This window comes from Delphinapterus leucas, chromosome 16, assembly GCF_059928025.1.
Source record: "Delphinapterus leucas isolate spDelLeu-1000000601 "Yukka" chromosome 16, BTC_Dleu_Yukka2, whole genome shotgun sequence".
Classification (NCBI taxonomy): domain Eukaryota; kingdom Metazoa; phylum Chordata; class Mammalia; order Artiodactyla; family Monodontidae; genus Delphinapterus; species Delphinapterus leucas.
The window spans coordinates 55,182,333-55,209,743 of record NC_143144.1 but is presented as its reverse complement, the minus strand read 5'-3'; the positions used below and the strand labels follow the sequence as shown (position 1 = coordinate 55,209,743).

The 27,411-nt window shown below is 44.3% G+C and overlaps 1 protein-coding gene across 2 annotated transcripts in view; it reads left to right on the top strand.

Moving 5' to 3' along the window:
• SORBS1 (sorbin and SH3 domain containing 1) overlaps positions 1 to 27,411 on the top strand; it is a 241,929-nt gene that overhangs the window by 173,394 nt on the left and 41,124 nt on the right. Inside the window, exons 10-16 of one of the 2 annotated variants that reach the window (XM_089897262.1) lie at positions 3,243 to 3,290; positions 3,420 to 3,549; positions 5,258 to 5,372; positions 11,022 to 11,105; positions 15,087 to 15,152; positions 15,706 to 15,807; positions 20,085 to 20,134. In XM_089897262.1, coding sequence (XP_089753388.1) covers positions 3,243 to 3,290; positions 3,420 to 3,549; positions 5,258 to 5,372; positions 11,022 to 11,105; positions 15,087 to 15,152; positions 15,706 to 15,807; positions 20,085 to 20,134 — 595 coding nt within the window. The remainder of the gene's footprint in view (positions 1 to 3,242; positions 3,291 to 3,419; positions 3,550 to 5,257; positions 5,373 to 11,021; positions 11,106 to 15,086; positions 15,153 to 15,705; positions 15,808 to 20,084; positions 20,135 to 27,411) is intronic. The other variant, XM_089897261.1, reaches the window with a different exon arrangement.

The window sequence follows — 27,411 nt, the reverse complement described above, 5'->3', positions numbered from 1 at the left end:
AATTTTCTGGAAGTCACTGGCACAGGAAGTTCTGGGTATTGCTGCCAAGATTTGATGTTTGCTGCTTGGGGCTCTGAAGGACACAGTCAGCGTGTGGCTCCACCACAAGCAGGAATCACCAGATCCCGGCTCTGCTGAGCCCACTGGGACGTTCTTTGAAAGGACTCTTGGAGAAAGAGTGACAGCAGGATTTCATGCATAGGTGATATCTGTGTTCATAGACAACTTGAGAAACATTTCATTTAGTGTGTCTCAACTATGGTTAAACACACACTTATTTGGCCAGCTCTGGTGTACAGAAATGCAGAAGGTGAACCTTACACCCGGTTTTCCCATTCAGTGTATTTCCAGCTGCATCTCCACCTGTCCCAGTATAGACTTAGCCTGCCAGGAGAAGGTACAAGAAGCAGCAAGTGAAAGATGTAGCAAGAGTGACTTAGTTTTACCCATTTCCCTGGAGAAGAGCAGGAGGAAAGCTAGAAGTGTGGTGGGGTAACTCAGAAAACTTGCTTAAATGTCACCGGGGGGGGGGGGGGGCGTGTTGCAGAAAAGTAGAGCAAAGGCTTCAAGGGCTAGAAGTCAGCCTGGCCAGCACTGCAGTGCGTGACTCGAGTTTCAAAAGAACACCCTCCCCTGCCTCTTCCCTAATAAAAATGATAATGGAATAGCCACAGTTCTCCCCAGGATTGGGCAGATGAGGGTAGAACAAAGTCCCATCCCTATCACAGGGATGAGGGGCAGCATAGGTAGGGAAGTGGGGTCAGAAAGACCTTGAATCCATTCCTGCTTTGTCTTTCTCACTGTATGGCTAAGGGCAAATTTGCTTAACCTCCCTGGGCCCTAATTTCCTTGTCCCTAAGATAGATATTTACATACCTCCAGGAGTTTTTGCAAGGATTAAGTGAGGCAATATTAGTAAATTACCAGTTACTATTAGGCTCTTAATAATGGGAGCAGCTATTATTTTTATTCATAAATGTAGGTAAAATTTTCTCCCATTAGATTTGCAAGACAAACATTACATATTAAAAGAATAAATTATACATCCCCTGGAACTTGTCCTTACTGCTAGTGTTCAGATGAATCTGTGCAACTTCAGTTTGCCCACTTGAAAGTCAATGAACTGAAATCCACGTGTCAGACTTGGATGCTGTGGACACTGGGAAAAATGAAAAGCTAGTTCACGGAGACACCCCTGCCCTGTGCTAGCCTCAGATGGGGGAGATTTCTTTTTCCACTTACCCCAAGTAAGAAACAGCTTTAAGAAGGTTCGGTCATTCAAACTTCTCTGTTGCCTTCACCCCCCACCCCTCTCTTTCCTACTTCTTCTAACTTTCAAAATACACGGATTAACTGCCCAAGCCATGCTGTTTCTTTTTTCCATCTCAGAAGAACTGTTTCTCATTTTCCTTTAACAAGTCCTCTAGAAGTCCACATTAGAAAGCTCTAGGGAGCAAAAACTTTTTATAAAGAGCTGAGAATTTTTTCAAAGATCTTTGAATGTTTAAAATGCCATTTTTCCCTCATGAAAACTGTGCTGCTTACCTCAAGAGCGAGGTTATAAGTTAACCCTCACCTTACCATCTGCTCCTAGGCTGTCATTTCCCCATGATTCAGAGAGATGCAGTGTTTTGAGCTAAAATGCTAGGCTGGATTTTAAACACTACTTACACTGGTTTCTAACTAAGCTAACTACTCATTTGGCAGGCACCATTTTTCCAATCAAATCTCTGCATTCAAAGCTGATTTTTCGTTTTCGTTGGTGCTGTGGCATTTTATCAGTACAATAATCAAGTTGTGTTAAAAAGCAAAAGCCCTGTTCGACTTTAAGGATAAGAATTAGTCAATATCAAAGCAACAAGAGGGAGGGAGGGAGGATAAAAGATATCTTGGTACCTGAAGCCTTTCCATTATTGGAGCTGGGGAGACCTGGGACAGATAAAATGGGGAGACGAAAGGGGAGATAGACTGGTTTTGAATAATACTCAAAATAATAGCAGTGTGAGCTTTATTTACATTTTATAAAATATTCTGGCCTTTTCTGCTCTGAAACTTAAAATGACTTGCGTGGAGATAAGGACTTGACTGACACTTAGCCATCGACACGTTACATCGGATTCTCTGACTTGTCTTTGCAGGCTAGTTCATGTGCTCTGTTAGAGCTGTTACTGATTTTAAGGGAAGGAGTTGGGTCTTCATTCCATATTCATGAATTCTGAATTCAGGTTAGCGAGCTATTAGAAAACGGGAGAGGCTGTTTCAGCCTAACTCTTATTGGAGAAATTCTTTGGAGGGATGTAGTGATCCCTCGTGGGATCGTGGATGTAGTGATTAAATATCCTGGGTTTCCAGGACAGTCCCAGCAGAAAAACCTATTCTCGTGAGTGAACCTGCGGTCTCATTTTTAGTTCAACCCAGCCATCTCCATGAAGGGTTTATGTCTTGTCTTTGTTCTGCCAGTCTTAGCGCCCCAGTCGGTGTTCCACTTATTTAGGGACGTGTGCTGTGCCCTTTGAGAGCCATCTCCCACCACAGAAACCCATGTGTGTTGCACTTTCCGTGAGCAGCACCTTTGCAGAGCAAACTGTGTAACCACGTCTGCCCAGGGAATGTGGGGTTCCAAGGAAGGAAAGCTACTCGAGGAACCAGTTTGAGGTGGAATCAAAACGAATGATTATGAGGGGTTTCTCAAAGTGTTTTCTTAGCTGCAGTACCTCTTTGCTCCATGATATTGTATATGGAACCCTAGCATATGAAATGGGTCACAGCTGAGCTGGGCAGCTAGAAACTACACCTCCAGGCCTCCCCATCCCACCCAGCAGGCCTGAGGACTCCATGAAACTCAGCAGTATGGACCAGAGACAGCATGAGCACCCAGGCATCTATCTCAGCCCGTTTCCCACTCAGCCAGGCTGGGGACCAGCGTTGCTTGTGGAAATTCTCTCGAGAGGGCCTTTGGCTATTTGTCTCCATGTGTTTCTGGGTGTCAGGAGCTGTCTTTCCCCAGGCGTCATGAATGTACCTTCCTGACTACAGGTCTGTTTGGTTGGGTGGGTTCTCCAAACGCAGCTCTGAACTGTGGTTTGCCGTGGTGTAGCTTCTGGTGCTGGGCTCCTTCTCTGTCCGCTGGGCTCCCGGGTATGGCTGGATGCCGGTGCAGGACAGTGGCAGTGGGCGACGTGTCACTCTGTTCTCTTACCTTAGCCGGATGTCTCCTGATCACGTTTTGTTTTGTTCACTAGATGATGATTCAGATCTGTACTCTCCTCGATATTCCTTTTCTGAAGACAGTAAGTGACTTAGAATTTCTTGGTTGTAGGGGAGGAAGGGAGAGCGGTGAACGAGGGAAGACATCTTCCTGTTTTGAGTTTTCATCTATTTTAAGTCTTTCTTTTAAAGCGCACTTTTTCCTTCTCCAGCAAAATCTCCCCTTTCTGTGCCGCGCTCAAAAAGTGAGATGAACTACATCGATGGTGAGAAGGTAGTTAAGAGGTCGGCCACACTTCCCCTCCCGACCCGCTCTTCCTCGCTAAAATCAAGCCCAGAAAGGTAAGTGCTCTCATCAGCTCTGTGATTTTAGGTTCTCACACACAATCTGTTTCTCTGTCAGGCAGCATTGGAGCCAGGAGTCGAGCAGACCTGAGTTTGAATCCCTGCTCTGTCACTTATTAGCAGTGATTTGTTTTTTCTGAGTCTCAGTGTTCTCATGTAAAATGGGGATATATTTTGCATTCATAGGCATGTTGCAAGGGTAAAACAAGATGCTGCATGTAACATTTCTAGTAGTGCCTGGCTCACAGTATGCACTTAATAATGTTGACGATAATTATCATCCCTTTTTACCTCTTCACAAGAGAAATCTTAGCCGTAAGATTTGTCATGTGTTATTATACTCTGTGCATACTGATGGGGCCCATAGCAGAGAATATAATTTTAAAATGAAGCCACGCTTTTTAGTATCTATTTATTTATTCAACACATTATCAAAGCATAAGGCTCGCGTGGCTGTGATGATATCAGTCATCTGTTAATGCCCGCACCAGATGACCCGACTGTCTTTTATTGAGTCTTCTGCCCTCTGGAGCAACCTCCTGTGCCATCTGGACTGGTGTCCCATGCGTCTCCCAGCTCCATCTTCCACCACTTCTCAATCCACAAAAAGGCCCTGGCCAAACTGAATTCTTTATTTTTCCTTTAAATACACACTGTTTCACACCTCCAAACTTTTTCCATCTTCATAGACAAATGAACGGCTGTTTTTGAAATCCCACATATACGTAAGTGACATCTGCCTGAGGAATTTGATAATTACTCTGAAAGGAAGGCTGGGTATACCCATAAATCCTTACAAGTGCGTTCATCGAGCGCCTACTGGGTACATTCTGTGTGCGGGTTGAACCAGATGCTATGGAGGAATATAAACATACATAAATCATCGTCCCTGCCTTCAAGAAGTTTATAGCCTCGCAGGAAAAACTGAATATAATATCACAGTGCAAAGTGCAATTAGGTACATGTATAAAAATTTTGCAAATAATTTCCAAGGCTTCATGTTTCCTCTGAAATCCCTCACTGGATCGGGTTAAGTACTTGTGCCAAAGGCTGCAGTTTTGATGATTACCGGATGGGGTGTGGAATAGGGAAGAAGAACATGGTTATAATAACAAATAACATTTATTGAGTGGTTCCTGGGGGCCTGGCACTCTGCTAAGTGATTTACATGCTGAGACATACTGTCTCATTTAATCCTTAAAGCAACCCCATTTTTCAGATGAGGAAACTAAGGTAGGTAGCGGCAAAGTGCTTGGCCCAGATCAGCTAGCTAGCAAGTGCTGTAGCAGGGCTGGAGCCACAGCTGCCTGGCTCCGGGACCTGCATTCTCTCTCACTGCACTAGCCTGAGTGGGAAGTACAGGCATGTCTGGGGAATGATAAGCTCCTGAGAGCAGAGCAAGGTGAAGGATTTTTCCAGAGCAAGCTTTGCTGCTGCCGCTGCTGCTGCTTCCTTTCTTCTCTTTCTCTTCTCTCTGCTTCCCAGTGCCTGGTTGTGAGCACAGGACACCTCAAGCCTTTTGTGAAGCGAACACAGGGATCTGTTTGTTTGAAGAAGGAAACCAGCACAACTAAATGCTTTGGGCGGAGTCCGATTTTGTGCCTCGGATATAAAAATTCCTTGATTAGACTAGAGTCAGCCAAAGTCTGACCTGTCGGATGCCAATTTTCATGAAAATAGCTCTAATAGGATTTCCTTTCTACAGAAACGACTGGGAGCCCCCAGATAAGAAAGCGGATACAAGAAAATACCGTGCAGAACCCAAAAGCATTTACGAGTATCAGCCGGGCAAGTCCTCCGTTCTGACCAACGAAAAGATGGTAATGTGCATATTAAAGTTCTTTTGTCTCACCCTGCCTGTGTTCTTTAATCCAGATGCACTGTGTGTGCTCTTGGATTACATTCTTTCTCCCTTGAAATAGACTTGCTTTGTTTAGAAGACAATGAAAATATGAAGCATTTTTACCCTTTTCATTTTTGCAGGTGTCCACAAAATAAGTCCCAAGAATGCTTTGAAAGAATCCTCTCATTGTGGCTTTGTTGCTCTCTTTGCTCATGGTTTTCACTAATTTTAAATTTTGTAATGTAAGGTGGATTTTGCCACTATCTTTTTCTAAGCACCTAACCATTCGTTTATCAGGCTTATTACTAACTGGACTAAAGTTGGGGTTTCTTAGGTGACTCTTATTTGAACATGCGCAAAGTTTGTAGAAGTTACTAGTACATCATTAAAAGACAAATAATTAATATGATGATGTGACTTGGGGGGAAAAAAGCCCCCGGCTGTTAGAGTATGTCTTTTAGGCCTTCCTTTTCTGACAAGTGCAATAGAGAGGACGAATTTCATATTCAGTCTGGTTTATGGTTCCCTATACAAGTTCGCATCTCCAAGCAATTATCAGTGGGGAAAATGGCCTGTATGGGCATAGCAGACCACCCTGCAAAAGCAGGGGAGAATTTTTACAAACTGATTAGTTTCATATCTGCCGATCACGTTTCCTTTTATTCACCCTTCATTAGAAAAAGCTGGTTTCAGAATTCTGAACATGGTTAAAGGGATCCTCCAAAGCTCTATAAACCCTGCAGCTGTGCCAGCAGGATGGAATTATCATGCTGGGGATTGATTCTTATTAAAATGCTGTTACCACACTGAGTCCAGAATAAGTAGGCCTCTGAAATGAGGGCTCAAATTATTCTCCCTCCACCTCTTTTGCTCTACATGTTTTTAAAGAATAATTGATTTGACTTTTAATAAAAAGGTGACATCTTTAAAAGCACAAAGGGATAAGTAATTTTAATTAGGAAAAAAGGTTCAACAGGTCACAGAAATGCTTCAGAGTTGTCATTCTTCAGCATTTACTGTGCACCACAGTTATTTTAAGCAAAAAGTTCTGAGAGGAGCGGAGAATTTTGCCTCTGGCTCAACCCTGCATTGGAGGTTCTCTCTCTCTTAGAAGGTAACAAGTACCGAAGGTAATCCTCCATACAGGTCTTCCTAGAAAGAATGTCACGTCCTTTGAGTATATTCCCGACACTTGCATAACAAGTGGTGGACACACCATCACCTGTCAGTACACTTCAATGATTTTAGAGACTGTGTAGGCCTTTGGGTGCTTTTGTATTGGCAATTTATTATTTATTATTGCTCATAGAAGGTCATTGATTTATTGAAGGCTTGCCCCTTAATTTCTCCTTTGTTTCCTCCTCCTTTCCTTCGTTCCTAATAATTTGACCACTATTCAAAACTAGGGAAAAAACAGTAACATAGTTTTATTTTTCTCACTGATACCACAATGGTCACAATGTCTTCCATGTCATAGTCCTTGGGATCATTTATATTGTTTTTACAGACCCCGAAAAGTAGCACACAGTGCCCATGGGGCCCTCTTAGGGGAGTTGCGCTGACCATACACGTGGATTGCCAAGCACCGTCTGGGTGTTCCCACACAGGAAGCCCCCTGGTTGTACCAGGACCTGGGCCAACCCAGTTAGGACATAACACCAAAGGCTGGCCAGGGGGGAACATCACTGTGCAGCTGTTTTAGTTTCGTGCCTTTCCCTCTATTTAGCACTGTTCTTCCCAAAGAGTCATTTTTCATTTCAGAGAGAATCTTCATCTTTTCACAGTCTACTCTTCACAGGGGTTGAATTCGTCCTTTACTTTTGAATTTCTTTTCCCGCTATTTTTGCCACATGAGCAGAAACGTTGGAATGTGAGTTTCAGCACGTGAGTCCTGCCTTTTGGTTTCCAGTGTCGGGTTTACCAGAATTTGAGGAACCCCCTTCCTTCCACAGCCACCATCCCACCACCGCACACATACACACACACACACACACACACATTTTTGTTGTTGTTAACTGTGAATAAGTATACTAACTAGAGACAGACAGATGTAGAATCTAAATGTGCTCTCAGAAATGCACATCTCCTTTTAAGGGGGAAAATCCACTTTTCCCCCCAATTCTTTTCCAGTTGGAGGTGCTTGTGTCTGCTTAAGCCTGGCAATTTAAATTGTGGCCTCACAGGCACATCTCTCTATCTGTTGTTCACACAAAGAGTTGAAGAGTCGGCTGTAAAGGTTGCCTTAGAGCACATCTTGTTCCTGGAGCAAACCCACAGCATCCCAGACAGATAAACACTGTGCTACCTTCAGAATCCCCCCAGGAGATTCAGTCTTGGTGACCTATTCAGCTGTTTGCCAAACTCATCTGGCGCTCTTCATCACTGTTTGTCCTCCCTCTTATCATAGTATGAGTCCATTTTCTTCTCTTCTGGTCTTGGAATTGGAGACCTGTTGGTCAGTCCTTGCTTTGCCAGAAATGGCTTTTTTCAGGCTGTGTTCCTTTTACTTTCCTCCAAAGTCCCTTATAGAACTGAACTTCAGCTCAATTCAATAAATATATACAATTGACCCTTGAACAACATGGGTTTGAACTGCACAGTCAACTTATACATGGATCCTTTTCAATAGTAAATGCTATAGCCCTACACAGTCGTGGTTGGTTGGATCTGTGGATATAGAGGAACCGTGGCTACAGAGGGCCAACTGTAAATTATACTTGGATTTTTCGATTGCATGCACCCCTGATTGCCCACACTGTTCAAGGGTCTGCTGTATAGAATAACTTTGATGTGCCGAGCTCTGCATTAGATGTTGGAGTTCCTGCTCCCATAGGGGTATAGTAGGAAGGACAGACATTAAAATCGTTATTACAGACACGATATATATTTGAAAGTGTAAAACAAGGGGATTTACCCAACTTGGTTTCTTCCCATTTCACTGTCACCTTGAATTCCTTCCTGACTTTTCAAGTTTGTCACTTGCCCCTGTTTTAGCTTGGTGTCATCCACAAACTAAGCAGGCCCGCCCCCTTCTCATGGGGAGTATGAGAAATGTAAACAGCACTGGACTAGGAATTGCAAGGTCTGAGTTCTGAGTTCGAATTCTGACTCTGCCTTATGTCTTGGGACATCGCTTAACCTTTCTGAACCACAGTGTTTTCATCTATAAAATGAAATTATTATCTGGGCTGCCAGCCTCACTGAAGCATTGAGTGAGAGGATCACGTGTGATAATGTGGGTTAAAGTTCTATGACCATTATAAGGTGCCGTGTAAATGACCGGGCCACATTCAGATTATTTAATTAAAATCTGAAGCTAGTCTCTGGCGCCCGTCCAAGCAGCAAAACTGTCCTTCAGGACAATCAGGTGTTCCTCTCAAGTCACCTGCCTTTTCTGAGGATTTTGCCAAGCTGGGAAAAGATAGCCACCCGTAGCAGAGAACTCAGCCTGGCCTTGTGGAATCTGCTTTGCCTGCCAGTACAGAGAGCCTGTTCTGCATCTAGAAGGACGTTTCCTGCCTGTCCGTTCTGTACTTGGATCTGTAGCGGAGTTATAAGTGCAGAATCAAATGCTGTGTGGTATTACCTCTTTCACTTTCTCTCTGGCAGCTCAGAGGGCTGAGGCTGGCTGCTCTGGGTCCAAGCTGGTTGGCATACCTCCTGACTCCGTTCCCTGCCCAGCATTAACCTCAGCAGTAAAACAATCTGCAAACAACCTTTGACAGTAAAATGGGTTAATTCTTTCAGGACTGAGAACCAGAGCATTCAGGCAGTTTCCTGAAAGAGTTGATACTTTTTTTTTTTTTTTAATGAAAAGAAACTACTCCCAGAGAGCAATTTATAAATAGTCTTTTAAAATAATAAACGTGAAATAGGTTTCATGGAACCCCATCATACAAGGATCTAGGGTGTCCCTGTGTCTAAACTGTCTCTCCTGAATAGTGGTGTCTTTCTAGATATTGTGCCTCATTTCACTGAATAAATACAGAATCCATTATTTTACATAATTGCAAAATCCATTGAGAAGGAACACGCATTCTCCAAGATTTAAGCCCTATGCCCCTAAAGACAGTTGGAGGAGGTTTTAATCTGGATTCAAGAGGGCAGACTCTGTTTCAATATATATTTCCCTTTGATTTCAACTAACGTCTATCCAGTTAATTTCTGTTGAAGAAAAGTCCTCTGCCATATTTTCCTCTATTTAAAGCAAAAGTAGAAATAATGGTAAAGATTCTTATAGGGATTTTTAGAAGAGATTGGTAAAGGTCACTAAGGAAGTTTACAGTCATTTCAATAAGCTACAAAAGACCTGTTAACTGAATGTTAAGAAAAATGTATCCAGGAGGAGCAGCTTTGTGAAGGAGTCACTTGGAGATGCGTCCACAGGATCTGCAGTTTCCTACCTCATGTGTCGTGGCCCTGAGGGCATGAAGTTTCTTATGATGTTTTCAATCACAGTGGAAAATGTACATTTACTATTTCATATTGTTGTCAGAATATCACCACCTCTCTGTTTTGTGACTATCAAGATTTTTTGAAACGTATATACCCGTAGGAATTAAGCCGTGAGCCTCTAACACTTCTATCTGATGTGACCATATCTCCAGTTTATTAAGGGGAAACCTGATTTGCTTTCCAGGCATTCATTTTCCAACTAATTATTTCCAGAAACACATGCTCTTCCACAGAGCAAGGTACCAGAACTTTATAAATATTTGATTCAACATGAAATCCCATGGAATCATATTATCAGTCTGTGAACTACTTTTCAGAGTCGTATAAAATGAGAAATCTAACTTATTTTTGTAACATAACCCCGAAGTTTTTTCCCCACCTATCGTTCTGTTATCTGTCTTGTTCAGCTTTTCCCTCGCTTTATTTTTTTCTCTAGTTCTTTAATGTTTATTTCGTAGAACACAAAGTATATTCTGTCTGTATTCATCCCCCATGGATGCTTGTTTAAAGTGTTTTTTCACTTGTGTCTACTGTTTTTACTTACATCATCTTTCACTTTACTCTGTATGGGACATGGTTTCCACCTACTCATGTGCCATTAAAGATGCAGTATTAACAAATTGGCCTTTTATGAAAGTGTCAGTATTTGCTGCTTATTTTGAAACCCTTAAGGCAGCCTTGCAAATAAGTACTAAAACTGTACTAGCCCCTGAAAAGTGTTTGCTGTACGTAGATGGCTAAACGCTTGATGTGTTCCCCAGGCTATTTGCTCTTAACTAATAGCTCTTTGTAAAGAGGGATAAGGGCTTTCTTTTCTCCCACCACTCTGACAATTACCAAGGGAAACTGTCATGCCCATGTTCAGATCTGTTGGGAAGGTGGCAGTGTGGTGCAGCGTTCTCCATCTGTCCTCCCTCTGCCTTGGGACCGAGAATGCCTCCCTCACTGCTCCCTACCTCAGTGTGCCTGTTTTCATAAACACATCCTTTCCCGCCTGTTTCAGCTCCCCTGATTTTGCTCATGTCAATAAAGAAATGGATGATCGCTGCTGTTGAATGCAGGTGCTGTATATTTCTGGAAACCACTGCATCTCTACTGGCCGGTTCCTATGTAATCTCTGCATAATGTTATCCTTCTCTCTCTTCCATTTCCCTATCACCAACCCCTATAGAGTCGGGATATAAGCCCAGAAGAGATAGATTTAAAGAATGAACCTTGGTATAAATTCTTTTCGGAATTGGAGTTTGGGAAACCGGTAAGTTTAATAGCTTCAGTGGTTATAGACACCTTTTTTAATAGTGCTGTTGATGCATTGTTGCTGCTAAAAAAATCAGACCTATTTGTAAAGAATTCAGGAAGTGGGGAGCAGCCTTGTTGGCTGTCAGTGGTGGGATTGTCTTTTCTCGCTACAACCTGTGAGCTTTCCATTGCTTTACTTCACCAAGAAAGGACAGTGAGCTCTGGACAGTATTTCTTGCTAGAAAATCCCCCAGGAGACATGGCTAAGTCATTGCTTGTTTCAGGACCTCCCACCACTAGCAACAAATATCACACACCTTGTAGATTGCATTATTTCGGCCTTTGGTTCAGTTGCTTGACCAAAGTCTTCATGGTGTACTGAAGACAACCAGGAAAACGCATTACACACTGAGAGAGACCAGCATTGTCACTGCTTTGAATAGAAATTTTAGAAGCACACATGCAAGGGAAGTGCCAGTGCAAGTGGAAAAGGGCCTCTCTATGCAGAGGTGATCCTCGAATGCCATCCTGTTACAGGTGACTTTTAGGGAATGATTTCCGTGAGGTAGGATAATATTTCCCAAAATTAGAAATGAGAGTTAGGAATTCTAGCAAACTTCGTATTCAGCCCAATAGCCTGTAGCTTCCCTCTGATGTGTCTGAGTTCGCTTTGGTACAAATTGATTTTTGGCACTTAAAGGAGGATTTTCTTGGCCTTGCACCCAAAGGAGTATCAAACCGAAGGGAGAATTGAGCTCATTTTTCCACTGGAGATGACTGGAAACTGACTTTAAAGCTCCAGTTACTTTAAAGTCTTAATCATTACAGCTGCAAAAAGAATTTACAGGTGGAGGGATTTAGTGTATAAAAATAAAACATTTTATTAGATGTTTGTATGAGACTTTAAGCATTGAATCGGCATTCGAATCACCATGATTTAGAATGATAGTTTTATTTGCAGATAGCAATTAACTTTACAACTCAGTAAAATGTTCAATTCTGTAGTACATTTTTAATGAAGATGAAGACGGAGAAATTTAACTGTTGCTCTGGAATTGCTGAGCTTTGTTTGAATGTTCAGTCATTTTCTGAGTTAGGAGCACCTGCCTTGCAAACACCCCTTCTTGTAGGAACAGGCATTCCTCCCACTTTGTCCCCTCCCTGACACTGTCGCCTAACGTCAGCAGAGGTGTCCTGGATGAACAGCGCCACCTAATGACAAGCAGAGAGGGAAGCATCCAACCCAAAGCCTGCACCGTCTCCTCCTCCCCACCCCCCAAAGCTTTGGTACACACCTCACTTCTCTCTCTCCCTGTTTTCTCTGCTGTCCACCATTCACACATCAGTGAAGTCTACCTCACGCAGTCTTTTCCACATGCAAAGATTTAACAGTATCCTAACCCTTTTCCTTTTCTTTTTCTTAAAACCTGCTCAATTATCTCACAAAAAAACCTGCAGAAATGTGTACCCCTGCCCCCTCAAAAAAAAGACCATGATTGGTACATGCAATAATAATGCCATACTTTCATCAGAGAAAGCAAAAGATATTAGCTTTAAATTGTTTATAATAAGGAGTCTATGCCATTGAGTTTTGAAACCCTGTTCAGAATCCACAAATTTCTAGCCATCTCTTCATTTGCCAGATAACAAATAACTATTTTAGTTTTACTGAAATATTAACTTTTAGGAAAAGTTATGAAGCCATTTTTTTCTAATTAATTGTGATTGGTTTGTTTAATTAAATCTGTCATCGTAAATAATACTCTTTTCGTTAGCAGTAGACAGCATTTCAGTCACAGCATATTTAGATGGGCTCTGTGAATAGCTCCGTGAATTAGCATCATTTCTGCTGGAAACTGTAGTCTGAGCCCACACAACCAATCCAGACAAATGTTGACAACACGTTCCATTTGCGTACGGGGACCTTCCTATAATTTGTATTCCTACCCCATTGTCCCAACTGCCTCTTAATTATTTAAAGGCTTAGAGATGCTTTTCCAAAATGTCATTTTCTCTGAAGCCAGAGTGTTCCTTGCATAGACCTTAGAGTCCTTCTTAAATGGGACTACCTCGTTTTGTGTAGGTCTTTTAAAGTAATAGAAGATGATACTTTTGAAGACTTGCCAAAATCGCTTAATCAATGCCTATATCCTGAGGAACAGCACTGAGGCGAACGGGTCCTTATGGTCTGAGTCATCCTGAGGGTGGGCTTGTTACCTGGTTGAACCAGGTTGATGACTCCCAGAGTTTGGGAGGAAGGTGTGATGGGGAGAAATGTTTTCTTCACTTCTCTCCTACCCCAATCAACTCTGGGCCACAAAAGAGCAAGAGACATAAATAAGAGGGATGTAATCCATGGCAGTTGTTTTCAAAGACTTTTCAGTCATTCAGAAGCAGAATGAAATTAAAACTACTATCAAACCACGTGGATCATCGTTTCTCCTTTTTACGCCACGTGAACCTAGGACCCACTTCCCCCTAGTAAAGCCTGCGAGAACTTTAGACATTTAGCCTGAACTCCTTTCTTCCTTGGCCCCTTCACTTAAAGGCACCCAAAATGAGCTGAAGTTTCAGCAAGCTCCTGACTGTAATACCTTTTAGGTCTAATGAGTTGTAGGGTATCAACTAATTTAAGACTCCAGGGACCATTTGGGGGAAGATTATTTAAAACCAATTTAATTTGTAAGCACTGTCTTATTTTTCGCAGTAAGTAAATGAGTAGGGCTACCATCAGTGACTTGGAAACATCTCCATCCCCAGATGAGCAATCCAACTGTATTAAGTGCTTAAAGATGAATGGTAATTGTCAGTGGCACTTACTTTACAAATTGCAGAATATACGCAACTGATATTACATACACAAGTTACTGGTGAAGGCACCTTGGAATTAATTACGTTTCATTTGTAAAATCAATTACTTTTTATTTGGCCTCGAGTGTCAGCTTTTTCTTCTTTTTTCTCCCCCTAATTTCTACAGAAATTGATGTGATTTCTGTAAGTAAGCTCAGGGCAAAATGTAAAACTAATTTGAATGTTTCCACAGAGTTGGTTATGATGAAATTTGCACAGAATGATAGGAGTTATTAATGATATCATCTCCTCAGAGGTCATCGTGTAAGGAATTTCAAGTCTAAGTGGGCAGAACAAGAAGGTTTACTTAGTGGAAGAGGGGTTGCAAAGATAGAAGCGGCTTGTAACTTCTAGATGTCCTACCCTCTGGAACCCCCTTAAAACAATTCTCCTGGCAGATTTCTACTTCGGGAATGCCGTTCTAATTCTAACATGATCAGTTAAAGGAGAAAATAAAAATAACCTTACAGTTCACTGTTTAAATTCAAAGTATAAACTCTGCTCTCTAAGAGAGATGGAAGGCTTGACTCTACCATCAGCAGTATTATCAAAGTCTAGTTAAACTGTAAAAGGAGGTTTTTAAAAACTTATCTAGTGAAATTGTCTAGTTCTACAGTGCAATATTTAACACCTGTTTCATACGTGGATTTCATCGCCACAAGCCACAGGAAGCACATTTAGCACCATGTACCCACCCTTGGTCAGATCTCCAAATTCACATGTTTATGAAGACATAATGAATTTTACAGGGGACAAGGCTAGCTTTCCAAAATGTAGGCTCTCAGTGTCCATCTTAGTTGGAAAAGAACAATGAGGAATTTAAATGTTTGTTTTTGTTCAAATTGGCATTAATGCTTTTTTTTCCTTTGTTCTTTTTAAAGTTTTCAATATTTATAATCCAACAGTGATGGACTCTTGAGACAGAGATGCAGAAATAAACCTCCCACTTGAACATTTCCAGCTCCTGAGTTCCATGGGCTCCCCAGGTGGCCTCAGGAGACAGGGTGCCCGCTCCTTTTGTTTTTAGTTCACTTTTCTGTGTTGAGACAGTTTTCCTAGTGTTGCCCCTCTTGGTTTGAGCCGGTCTCCGTGTTTGTCTTTATGTCTTTACGCTCATTTCTTCATTTCCTCCTCTGCTTCCCGTCAGCCTCCCAAAAAGATATGGGATTATACTCCTGGAGACTGCTCTATCCTTCCTAGAGAGGATAGAAAGGTAATTCCACTGTGGGCTGTGTGTGTGCGCTCTGGCCTGGCTAGTGTGTGTGTGTTGTGGGCTTTTTTCTTTTATTAAATCCCACCCCCTTTTATTTTTAACTTGATTGTAACTTTTTTTTTTTTTTGGCTTGGTGATAAAACAGTTTAACAAAGTCTCTTAAGACTTATACTAATGTGTAGAGGTTTTTAAAGCAATTGCTTATTCTTCTGACATATAGTATGTGTCATAGTCACCATACTCTGAAAAAGAGAAAATAGGTATTTCCTAAAAGGTAGGTTTTTGGGGTCTGTGTAGTTCCTCTCTCTAGCAAGTAGAGTAGAGTTTTGGAGCTCTGATTACCACAGGATTTATATTCTCTATGCCTAATGTTGCATTCCCTGTTTTCCTGTCTTTAACTCATTTCTAGTAAGCTCTTGTGTTTTAGTCATGCCATCTTTGCCTTATTAATGTATGATACTAAACAAACTCGTTTTTCAAACGTAACCTTCCATGCTGTCTGCCTTTCCTCCTAACTAAAACACTCTTTCCCATCTTTTCTTTCTTGAACCAGACTAATCTAGAAAAAGATCTCAACCTCTGCCAAACAGAGTTAGAGGCAGATTTAGAAAAAACGGAGACGCTTAATAAAGCACCCAGTGCAAACCTGTCACAGGTATTTCCGAGTTTTTCTCGTGCCCTCAGTTCCCTTTGCTTTCTTCTTTGTTCTATGGTTTTTGATGTAGTTGGGGTGATGAATGGTTATGCTGGTCATTTTTAAGCTGCATGGCTTTCTGACTCCTGTTTTAGGTCACCGCTGACCCCCAAGTTAATTGTTGTTTGGATTTCTTTTGAGCTTGGCATCTTCCTTAAAGGGGATTTTTCAAATATATATGCAGGGTGGCTAGTGATTGAACTGCTCCCCCCCGGCTTACCATCCTCTTTCTCTGCTTTCAAGAGGTCACCCTTTTAACTCCCCTTCTGCCCCCTTGTGTGTATACCTTCTCTGAATTTTCAGGGAGCCTTTTTTGGGCAACTTCTATGTCTTTTTTGCAGCCCTGGGAGATACCAACCTCAGAGATCATTTTCAAAAACACAGCAGCTGTGATTCGAGTGCCTCTTGCGTGCAAGGCACTGTCAGAATAGTAGTATTTGTAATTTGAAATGTCAGAAGGTTCTTAATGAAAAAATGCACTCCGGAGACCAGACAGCCTGGCCACAAGCGTTTGAAACTCTGCCTACATTGATATTTTTAAAGGGAGCTATGTCCCAATGTGGTTTATTAAAGGATGTGTCAGAAAGAGAGAGAGTCCAGGGTAAACGGGCTCCCAAGGCGAAGAAAAATACCAAATGTTTGGAGAACTACCCCCAGGGTTCCCTGACAAAACAAAGGAGACGCTTACAAGGAAAGGGTATCTTTATAGAAAATAAAAAAAGGAATGCGGACACTGCTGAAGAGGCTAGGACGTCCACAGATTGTGGCAGGAGAAATGGAAAATGCTAATGGACCGTGTTATTCTTAAGCAGAACTGAGACAAGGAGGGTCAGGCCACCAGTGTGTGTGACTTGGGTACGAAGTCATGTAGAGCCAGAGACTCAAAGCAGGTGATTATGGCCGCAGCCAGGGGGGCCAGGGATACGAGGGGCAGAAGCCAAGCACTGCAAGCCGATCCAGGGGAGTTAGGGTTTGGGAATTCAGAGTCACCGAAGGATGAGGTAGCCAGCAGGACCAGCGGTTAGGCCCAGGGGAACACAGAAGGTGAGCGACAGGGCATGCAATGAGGCAGATGTGTGACAGGGTGGGCATAGTGGGGAGCTGAGTCTCCAACCAGGGCGGAGATTGGCACCAGCTGTAGCTGCTGTGGGAATGGAGGTCTGAGCTGGGTCTAAAGGAGAACTGTGGCTGCAAGTAAGTCCTGAAGTGAGCTGGGGGGCCGGAGGGGAAGTGAATCAGCAGGCACTTTTTTCAAAGTACCGTAATAAGAGTGGTTCTGTAACGTGTGGCAGGATGGACAGCAGCTAGAGAACTACTGCAGTAACCGCAGCCTCCTTGGGGCAGAGATGGCATCCAGTACCTACAACCCTGCCTGGGGCTAGGTGGGCCCGAAGAGGTGTCTGATGCATGAATGAGTCATCTTGACATTGGTTCAATTATGCGTTACCCGTAGTCCCTAACGTGTGTGTGACGTGCTGAGGGAGGTTCTAAATCAGCACAAGAGTGGACTTTGCCTTCAAGAACGTGACAGCTTAGTCACACTCGTAAATAAAAGATCTCCAACAGTACACAGCAATGCCTATAAGAGCTAAATGAACGCTACAGCCTCTAAGTGCTCAGAAGAGGGGGAAATCTTCCAGGAAATCAGGGAAGACTTCTCAGGAGTTGGCCAAGATCTTAAGGGATTGATGGAATTTAGGTACATGGCAAAAGTGGGGGCCATCCATTTGAGGCATGGTAGAGAGCACAAAAGTGAACGTGTTTAGGATGGATTCAGGAATAAAGTAGATGAATTCATCTGTAATAGAAAATTTGGGGTGATAATAGTGGAAGGCAGGTTTGGGAAAAGAGGGTTGACCCTGGGTTGTAGAGACTCCAAAAATATGGTTAAAGAGGTGGTTGATTTTGCCCTCAAGTCAATGATGTGATTCAGGACTAGTGTTTTAGGAAGGTTAGTGTCCTCGCTCTAGAGAGGTTGAACTGAAGGGATAACCTCCAGTTGGAGGTTGAGAGGGCAAGGAGGCTTCTGCAGCAGTCCAGGCATGTAGGGGTGAGTACTCCAGTGGCACCAGCATGAAGGGATAAGGGTAGATGTGAAATCACAGAGGAAATTGCAGTGGGACATTTTAACTAATTGGTGTGAAGAACAAAGAGTTGGGGTAATGGGATGGAGACACAGACAACTGTAGGGTTTTGGCCAGGAAGCTGGAAGAGTGGGGACATCAGTATGTCACATAAGAAAGGTGGGGAGAAAATCAGTGCAGAGGGAAGATGAAGGAGGTGGTTTTAGGTAGTTTATTTTCAAGGTGTTTGTTTGGTATCATATAGGGAATATCCAGTACACAGTTGGAAATAGAAAACTAGGTCCCATGAGAGGCGGGAACGTTGAAAGTCAATCCGAGTCACCTGAAGAGAAGTGATGGTTGAAGCCCTGGGAGCAGGTGGAGACACCCACCCTGGGAGTAGATTACAGATCGAAGAGAGAGTCATGCAGAGAGAAAGGATGGGAGACAGGCAGCTACCCATCGGGATGTTGGATGACACAGAACAGGAGGAGGGGCGGGTCAGAGAAAACCAGAGTGAGGAGGAAACGTGAGAGGTGGAGCAAGTATGAGAGTTGCCCAAGGGGTCCCCCAAAAATAGACTCTGAGGGAAGGTCAGTGCATTTGGTAACCAAGAGGCTTCTAAAAACTTCGGTGGTTGCTGGGTAAGTAGTTGATGGGAGGGAGAGTATGTGGTGAAGAATCAGGGGAGCCCCCAGGGATACAGCACTGATTGGCAACATGTGATTGTGGAAGGAAGGAAGGGGGATGTTTCCAGAGGACTCAGCAGAGTTGTGCAAAAGTTCTTCCAAGATGGAGACCCAGAACGGGGCAGGTGCCAAGGCTGGGAGACCAGTGCGGGCAAAGGGGCTGGAAGGATGGGTGTGGAGGTGAGAGCAGTGCCTTCTCAGGAGTAGAGGGGGGTGGAGGGCAGAGGAGGGCCGGGGGTGAGCCCCTGACGAAGGCTGCTTCCCCTCCCATCATCCTCCCTCTTTCCCAATCTCTTCCTTTTCCTTCTCCTGGTGTTTTTCTTTCTCTCCTTTCCCCAAGTACCTCTTATCCTCCACAGAGCTTGTTTTCCTTGAAGTGGTCATTAGTAGAGGTAGGAGCTTTTGGTTTTGGTCGCGCTGTGTGGCTTGCGGGATCTTAGTTCCCCGACCAGGGATCGAACCCGTGCCCCCGGCAGTGGAAGCTCAGAGTCTTAACCACCAGACGGCCAGGGAATTCCCAGGAGCATCTTTAAACATTAACTTTCATGTTGATGTATTCAACTAACACGTTATTTTTAAAAACAAATATATTGAACCCTTTGCCTTTCTTTCTCCAAGACAATAGAAACCCTAAACTCTGTAATTATGCTGCTTTTTCTCTGCATAGACTCTTGGTTTTCTTCCTTGTGCATAGGGGCCTGTAATTTGATAACACGTTCCCTCCCGTCACGCTGAAATGGTGATTAATAGGTTTTGTGAAACTGCATTTCTCCCCATTTCCACACTTCTCAATCTGCAGGGGTAAATAAATGATCTAAAAGTACAGTCTTTTAAAATGCATTTTTTTAAAAACATCTTTATTGGAGTATAATTGCTTTACGATGGTGTGTTTCTGCTGTATAACAAAGTGAATCAGCTCTATGTATACATATATCCCCATGTCCCCTCCCTCTTGCGTCTCCCTCCCACCCTCCCTATCCCACCCCCCTAGGTGGACACAAAGCACCGTAAAATGCATTTTTGTATGTTCTGTACCTGAAGTGTTGGGTGACACTCTGGTTGAGGCATGTGGGTGCATGAAGGAGTCTGGTGGGCTTGGCAGGGGCTCCGAGGGTGGGGGGATAAGCTGCTGGAGGGTGCCGTCCATGTCACTAGTGCCTGTTGCCAAGTGGTGGGCCATCTTTCCAGTGGGCCTGCGACTGGAGATAAATGTTAAGGAGTGGGGCGTCTCCCGACCCACCCAGAGAGCCCTGGTTGCAGCCACTGGGAGGCAAAAGCCCAGAAATCCTTCTAGAGAAAGAGCACCGCCTTCCGCCAGCACTGAGACCTTTCCAGCTGAGCCCCCCATCTCCCAGAGGGCTTTATCTAAATTAGGAAAGGAAAAGGACTTCTCTCGTTTTCCCCTTGGCTTGAAATATCTGAGTCGAAGTAAGTCATCTACATTCTTTTTTTTTTTTTTTTTTTTTTTTTTTTTTGACATTTACAGAGCTCAGCAGTCAGCCCCACTCCGGAAATTTCTTCAGAGCCTCCTGGATAGTAAGTTATCACTCTTTACATGGCTTGATGTGTTAAATATCGGAAGCGGGAAGAGGCTTGTGTTGTGTTTTGTTATCCGTCCAGTGGATCTGAATGATGTACAGTTTGGTGATAAGTAGCAATTATCGTCTTCAAATTATTTTTTTCCCCCTCCTTTTCCAAATTAATTTTGTGTTGATTCATATTACCTTTGATAAGCTTTTCCCTGTGTTGGCATCTTTACCTTTAGAATGTGTGCTGATCTTTGGGGGAACGGAGTGGGTGACTAAGGCCACATCTGGTATAAAGGCGGGGGTGGGGTGAGGTCCTCAGGCTGGACCTATCATGAGGAAAGATGGGGCCAAGAGAGGGCTAACTTGTTTGATTCTCAGAGATCTTGGTTTATTCCCCCATACCAATTCTTAGAATTCTGCCTGAGTGATGAATGCACACCCCACGCACTTCTTCATGGGGTGACCACCAGACTCCTTTCCCGTCCCCAAACCATCCCAGGTCCTCTCCTAGGTTACCTATCTTTTTTTTTTTTTTTTTTTTGCGGTACACGAGCCTCTCACTGTTGTGGCCTCTCCCGTTGCGGAGCACAGGCTCCAGACGCGCAGGCTCAGCGGCCATGGCTCACGGGCCTAGCCGCTCCGCGGCATGTGGGATCTTCCCGGACCAGGGCACGAACCCGTGTCCCCTGCATCAGCAGGCAGACTCTCAACCACTGCGCCACCAGGGAAGCCCTAGGTTACCTATCTTTGTACTTCACTATGCAGCTGTTATCCCAGCCGAAAATGCTTCCGTGCTGTTCCCTACCCTTACAGACATGGTGAATAGCCGGCACTTCAGCTTTTATAAATGCGCCCGAACGGATCCTTCCTATACCCAGTCTCACGTTAGTACCGCTTATGGCACTTACTTCTGTTGCTGTCTACCTGACTTATGCTCTTGTGGGTTTTTTTGTTTGTTTTGGTTTTTTTTTTTTTTGCGGTACGCGGGCCTCTCACTGCTGTGGCCTCTCCCGTTGCGGAGCACAGGCTCCGGACGCGCAGGCTCAGCGGCCATGGCTCACGGGCCCAGCCGCTCCGCAGCATGTGGGATTCTCCTGGACCGGGGCACGAACCTGTGTCCCCTGCATCGGCAGGCGGACTCCCAACCACTGCGCCACCAGGGAAACCCTATGCTCTTGTATTTTTATAACTATAATAAATTATGAACTCCATGAGGGCAAGGACTGCATCTTCATACTGCCTAGTGCACCCTATAGATTTGGGAGCTGTTCTGGTAGGAGCAGCTTCTCATCTCATCACCATTATATCACCATCTGCATCTCATTCTTTGAAATATGACAAGGAGGAAAGGCACACTATTACCTGTTCCATTTGGGTTGGGTAAGTCCACAATGAGCAAAGTTCACCTCTTCAAATAGAAGCCTGACTTGGTCTGAATGCTGAGTTTATGGGGGCAATTACGGTCACTTGGGCATATCCAACCTATCATATCTTGCCAAAGAAGGCATTTTGCAAAAGTAGTTTCATTTGGAAGTCAGTGAGCTGGGATTAGGGTATTTTGGTGAAAAATTGCTTCAGGTGGCTGGCTGAGTGAATTTCTACCGGATCTAAGGCACTATGCTGGGTATTCTTTTTTTTTTAAATATAAATTTATTTATTTTTGGCTGCGTTGGGTCTTCGTTGCTGTGTGCGGGCTTTCTCTAGTTGTGGCGAGCGGGGTCTACTCTTCGTTGCAGTGAGCAGGCTTCTCCTTGTGGTGGCTTCTCGTTGCAGAGCACGGGCTCTAGGCACGTGGGCTTCAGCAGTTGCGGCACAAGGGCTCAGTAGTTGTGGCTCATGGGCTCTAGAGCGCAAGCTCAGTAGTTGTGGCGCACGGGCTTAGTTGCTCTGCGGCATGTGGGATATTCCTGGGCTAGGACTCGAACCCGTGTCCCCTGCATTGGCAGGCGGATTCTTAACCACTGCACCATCAGGGAAGTCCCTATGCTGGGTATTCTAATAGGAGCATAAGATGCAGTCCCCTAATAGTTTCAGGGGCAAAACACGCAAAAAAAAAAAAAAAGTTAGTAAATAAAAAGGCAATGTGGCAACTGAATGAAATAGACTGTAGAGGTTAAAAGTATTCAGAAGACAGCTCCCACAGGATATCAGAGTTAAGAGTGCAGGTCTTGAATGAAATGATAATTTTAACGACTGATTGAGCATTTACTATGTGCCAGGCCCTGTGCTTAGCATTGTATATACCTTACCTCATTTAGTCCTCAACATTTCAGGATCAGGCGTTATTTTTTATCCCCATTTTATAGGTGAGGAAACAAGCGCAGAAAGGTAGTGTGTGTCCAGGTTCCACAGCTGTGTGTGGCAGAACTACCACCAGAGTAGGAACAATGACGTTCTAGGCCAGGAGACTGCCAAGATCTGCTGGTGGCAGCAGTAAACTCTCACCTGCACCAGTACTGATTCAAAATTGGGTAATAAGTTAACCAAAGGCATGCTAAGGTTTACTGTTTTGAGCGGTTAAAAAAACAACCATTTGTGTAATAGTGTGTTAGCAGGATTGAGGGGGACTCATGCAGACTTTTTAAAAGAGCAAATTGCTTTCAGACACTCTGAGTACTGGTGTACATAGATATCTGATGTGTTAATTTACCAAGCACTGTATTTGTATCATGGAAATAGGTCCAGAGACCTCTGTTTTTCAGCCATAGCCCAGCTCTCATGAAACACTTGACAGGAATAGATGAGCTTTTCCCTCCTGATGTTCTTCCATGTGGGGATTTTTCAGTAATTCAGGCTTGGTTTTCTCCCAGTTTGTTCAAATGAGTTAGGTTTTTCAGTATTTGGAATTGGTGAGGAGTCAACATAAGTGCAGTGCCTGATACATATGAAAATGCACAGTAAGAGTTTGTTGAATAAATGAATGCATCTGTGAATCTTAATTAACTAGAATCCAACTTGCTTAGCACTGAGGCAGGCTGCTTGTGAACGAAATCTGGTCCCTTTCACTGCATGGACACGAAACGTGAAAGAAACGTTGGCAAGGCTTGACTTACTTAACCCAAGGGCTGAAGAAAGAGGAGTCACCGATAGCCCAGGATCAAAAACTCTGTGGTCACTGGAGAAGTGATGGTGTTGTCTTAAATCTACTTTCACATCTTGAGCAGACTGCAGCTTAGCATTTTATTAGCATGGTTCCATATCACAATATTAGAAGAACCTGGGAAGAGAAAGGAAGAAATTCACCCATAGCCCCAATATCCTAATACAACATCAGTTCTTCCTCTCAAAAAATATATCTTTCATACTTGTAATCATAGTGTATGTCCCATTTTGAATTTAATTCCCTGGAGTTATCAGATATATGTCAGCGGTGTATTTTCATCATGACTCATCATTTCAGCATTGATTGGCACGAATACATTTTTTTCTCCTAACCAAAGAGCTTTACTCTATTTGGCCAGCAGGTGGCACTCAAGAACAAGCTGCTCTTTCCTAAATGGTGATGGTCCACTAGAGAAAACATTATTTCCCTGAATCCAATGTAAGATCAAAACACAAATCATTACCTAAAGAGCTACATGAGAGATTAGAGACTCCCCTGGGCCTTAAAAATGTCAGAAATCTGTGTGCTTGTAGGCATGTAACTTCGTAGAATCATTTTTTCCACTAATTTGTATTTGGTGAAAAACAGAGCTAGACACCAGGCATGCAATGATTCATAAGATAAACTGCCTGGCCTCAAGGGGCTCAGAGTGTCGTTGGGAAATGACACACTTGTACATGACAATCAGAATGCAGTGTGGTCAATTCAGTGATGGGACCCAAGAAGGAGTGAACATCTCTGTTTTGGGGAGAATGAAAGAAAGGTTTTATATAGCAGCAGCAAGTAAAAAGTGAATGACAGTAGCATTACATCATAAATACAAAAAATTTTTTTCATGCAGTACAAAAGGCTTTAAGATTGTCTAGACTCCCTTCCCCAAAGTCTAGAAAGAGTTACTTTCTTTTTTTTTTCCTGAAAACACCAAATGTTTTTTGTCCCCTGCATCGGCAGGCGGACTCCCAGCCACTGCGCCACCAGGGAAGCCCAACCACCAAATGGTTTTAAACAGTGAGGCTGGAATTTTTTGTTTTGTCCTCTGTTGAATCTCCACCTAGGAGAGTGATTGACACTTAGTAGGTGCTGCGTAAATATTTGTGGCATGAATAAAATCAGCAGTGGAATGACAAATTGAGATGTTCTCTAGAAATATCATGCGCAGTGATTTGCAGATATGATTGGAGGGAGTCAGGGCTGCAGGCTTGGGGAGTGGTGCTGTGCTTCCTGCAGAGGTACAGACGAGTGGTCGTGAGCAGTCCCGGGAGGGAGAGAGCAGAAGGATTGATGTGAGCTGTGTCGAGGGCAGGGAGTAAGCAGGACCTGGTGACTGCTTAGGTCTGGGGAGCAAGGGGAGGGAGAAGGGGGTTGATTCCCCTGGCTTTCTGGCTTGGGTGAAGGAAGACAGAGGAACAGGGCTGGGGTTGGTTTGGGACAGGTTGGGTTTAAGATGCCTGAGGACCATGTAGGTGAGGATGTGTAGAAGGCAGTTAAATGTCTGTGTCTGGAACTCAAAAGAAAGGTCTACATAGATTACAGATTTGAGCGTGGATTTCATGGACAGCCTCTTTGCACCTTTTAGTTTTGCAAATGAAAGAAATTGAGTCTGAGAGAACCAGATTGTTTCCAAGTTCTTAAACAGAGTGGGTTTGCCTCAGCAATCACATTCCTCATTGGAGCCGGGCTGGAATCACAGCCTGCCAGGACCCTGCCTGTCTCCTCCAGAGCCCTCCTGGTAGCATGATTGAAACAGTTGGGCCTAAGATGATTGCTCTCTTCTCTCACTTTATCCTTTCAGTGAGTGTGTTTTTATTCAATCCCCCTTGAAACTCAGCAGCCAGCTCTGCATCTCAGCCAGAGGGTGAGTTCTCCGCAGTGTCCCCCACCCCGGCTTGCTCTTTCCGAACCGAAAACAGGTCAGCTCAGGCTACTGAGGGCTGAGCTTCTGAATTTGACTTGTTTTGTGAAGCAGTTGGTGGCTGCTGGTCCTGATCGGGCTTTTCTCCATCAGCCTGGCTCATTTTCCCATCTTCTCTGATCTGTTTGAACACAGCAAAGACCCAGGAACTCTGTGACCTTCTGCAAATGCCTTCACCCCTCTGGTCCTCGGTTTGGGGGACAGTGGGACAAATGATACGTCTTTCCAACATTAGGAGGTCTGATGGAGATGATATATTTAAAAACATTGGGCAAGAGTTTTTAGATACTGTTTTGAAACAAGGAGCCCCTCAGTTGCAAAGTGTTACACATGTGGAAAAAGCATGCTGGCTTTGGTATCAGAAAGAAAACAATTGGCTAGAGCAAATCCATTCTGAGAGGTTTCCTGAGTGCTGGTTTGTTGTTCTGGTGGGGAAGCAGGAATAAATGGTGATAACGGGTGGACTAAAGCCAGAGGTGGGGTAGTGGCAGGAGGGAGGGACGTTCTGACAGCTGGTGCAGTAGAGGCGGTATGGGGTCAGGCAGCTGGTTGCCGCCGAGAGTCAGCACCAAAGTGAGGAGGAACTAGGGGGGATTGGGTGGGAGGTTCTGACTGAGGCTGAGGCAATTCAAGGGGAAGGACAGCAGAATAGGAACTGCCGTCAGGCACTCCCCCAGTACCGAGGGAGATCTGGTAACCCCAGACCAAGGTGAGCAGGGCTTTAGAGACTGTCCCTCCCCAAAAGGCTGTTGGTCGGTGAGCCTCAAGGACATCTATGCCTGGATCTTAGTTGAGGTTGTACAAAAAAGGAGAAACGTGGTTAAACAGAAGGACAAAATCAGAAAATGCAACCAAAAAGAAGAGGGTGGACTGTGAAGGGGAAGTTTGGAAAAGGGGCAGGTTTGTCTTTCATTGTGAAATTCATACGTAAAGCCGGTTTAGAAGAGCTTACATTTATTTCAATCGGCAGACAGTGCCACAACCTTGCAAGTCACCTGTAGGGCTCCTTCAGCTCTCTAGCAAGAGGTGACGGTTTTTATCAATCAGATCCTGGGTGGCGTCGGTGAACGCCACCTGCAGGCAAAAGCAGGAGAGCCAGAAGCAGCGTGGGTGCAGCCATTGTCCCAGAGCCTGCGGGTGAGAGTGGGCACCTCCCAGCAGGGACCAGGCGGGCACCAGTAAGGACAGCCAGCCTGAGCTCAGGTCGTCCTAATTCCCTGTAGTTTTTCTCTTTCCACCCCTCCGATGACTCCATGGTCACTGATTTCAGGAGCTAAGAGCCCTCAGTGAATGTGATATAATCCTTATACTTGTAAAAGAATTTCTAAATACATAATTTCGCAAATTAAAGCATATCCTTAATCAGATCATACGTGCCAATTTTTACTTTCAGAAAATGTGACCTTTTATTCATTCCACAGATATTTATTGAGCATACTCGTGGCCGAGATAGTCTAGTGGGCGCCTGCAAATAAAGAGTGTTTCCCCCATCCCGACCTTTCCAGAGGCCTCTCTCTGAGACACGAACCCTGGAGGGCTGCATGTAGACTCACTTCATTCACACGCCTTTTTTTTTTTTTTTTTTTTTGGCCATGCTGCTGGGCTCACAGGATCTTCCCTGAGCCTGGATTGAACCTGCGTCCTCGGCAGTGAAAGTGTGGAATCCTAACCACTGGACCACCAGGGAATTCCCATCATTCACATGCTTTTTGTTCTCAGCGTTGAGGGTTGGTTTTCTTTCCCCTTAGATTCCCAATAATGTTCTCCTGTCTTGGCCGAGGAAAGGGGAAGAGATTTGACCCCCTGACCTAGGCCAGAGATAATGAGGAGGGGTCTGGGAGAGCCCTGATAGCCCGGCAGTCCCCTGAATAGAGCACGTGAAGCCCTTCAAGCAGTGGCGGGCACATGGCAAGGGCCCGGGAAGTGGTGATGACTGGGAAGGGGGTGTTACCAGTGCTGGAAGCAATGGAATTGCTCCGGGGAGCTTGACTACTTTGAGGTGGAGACATTGCCTGTCCTACCACGGAATTTCCACCTCTTTTCCACTTCTGACTCCTGGCTCTGGATACGCTCGTCCCGGGGGTGCATTCGTGGCAGGTGGCACTCAGCAGTGATGATGCACACGGAGCTCCAGCATTAAGCCCTGTTTCCCTGTGATGTGCAAGCCTGGGCTCTTGGAAGGTGCTGCCTCCTAGGTGGTAGGGAAATGTTAGAGCGGCCGAGAGTACCGTCTGCGGTGCCCGACGACAAGGTTCAAGTTCCAGCGCCC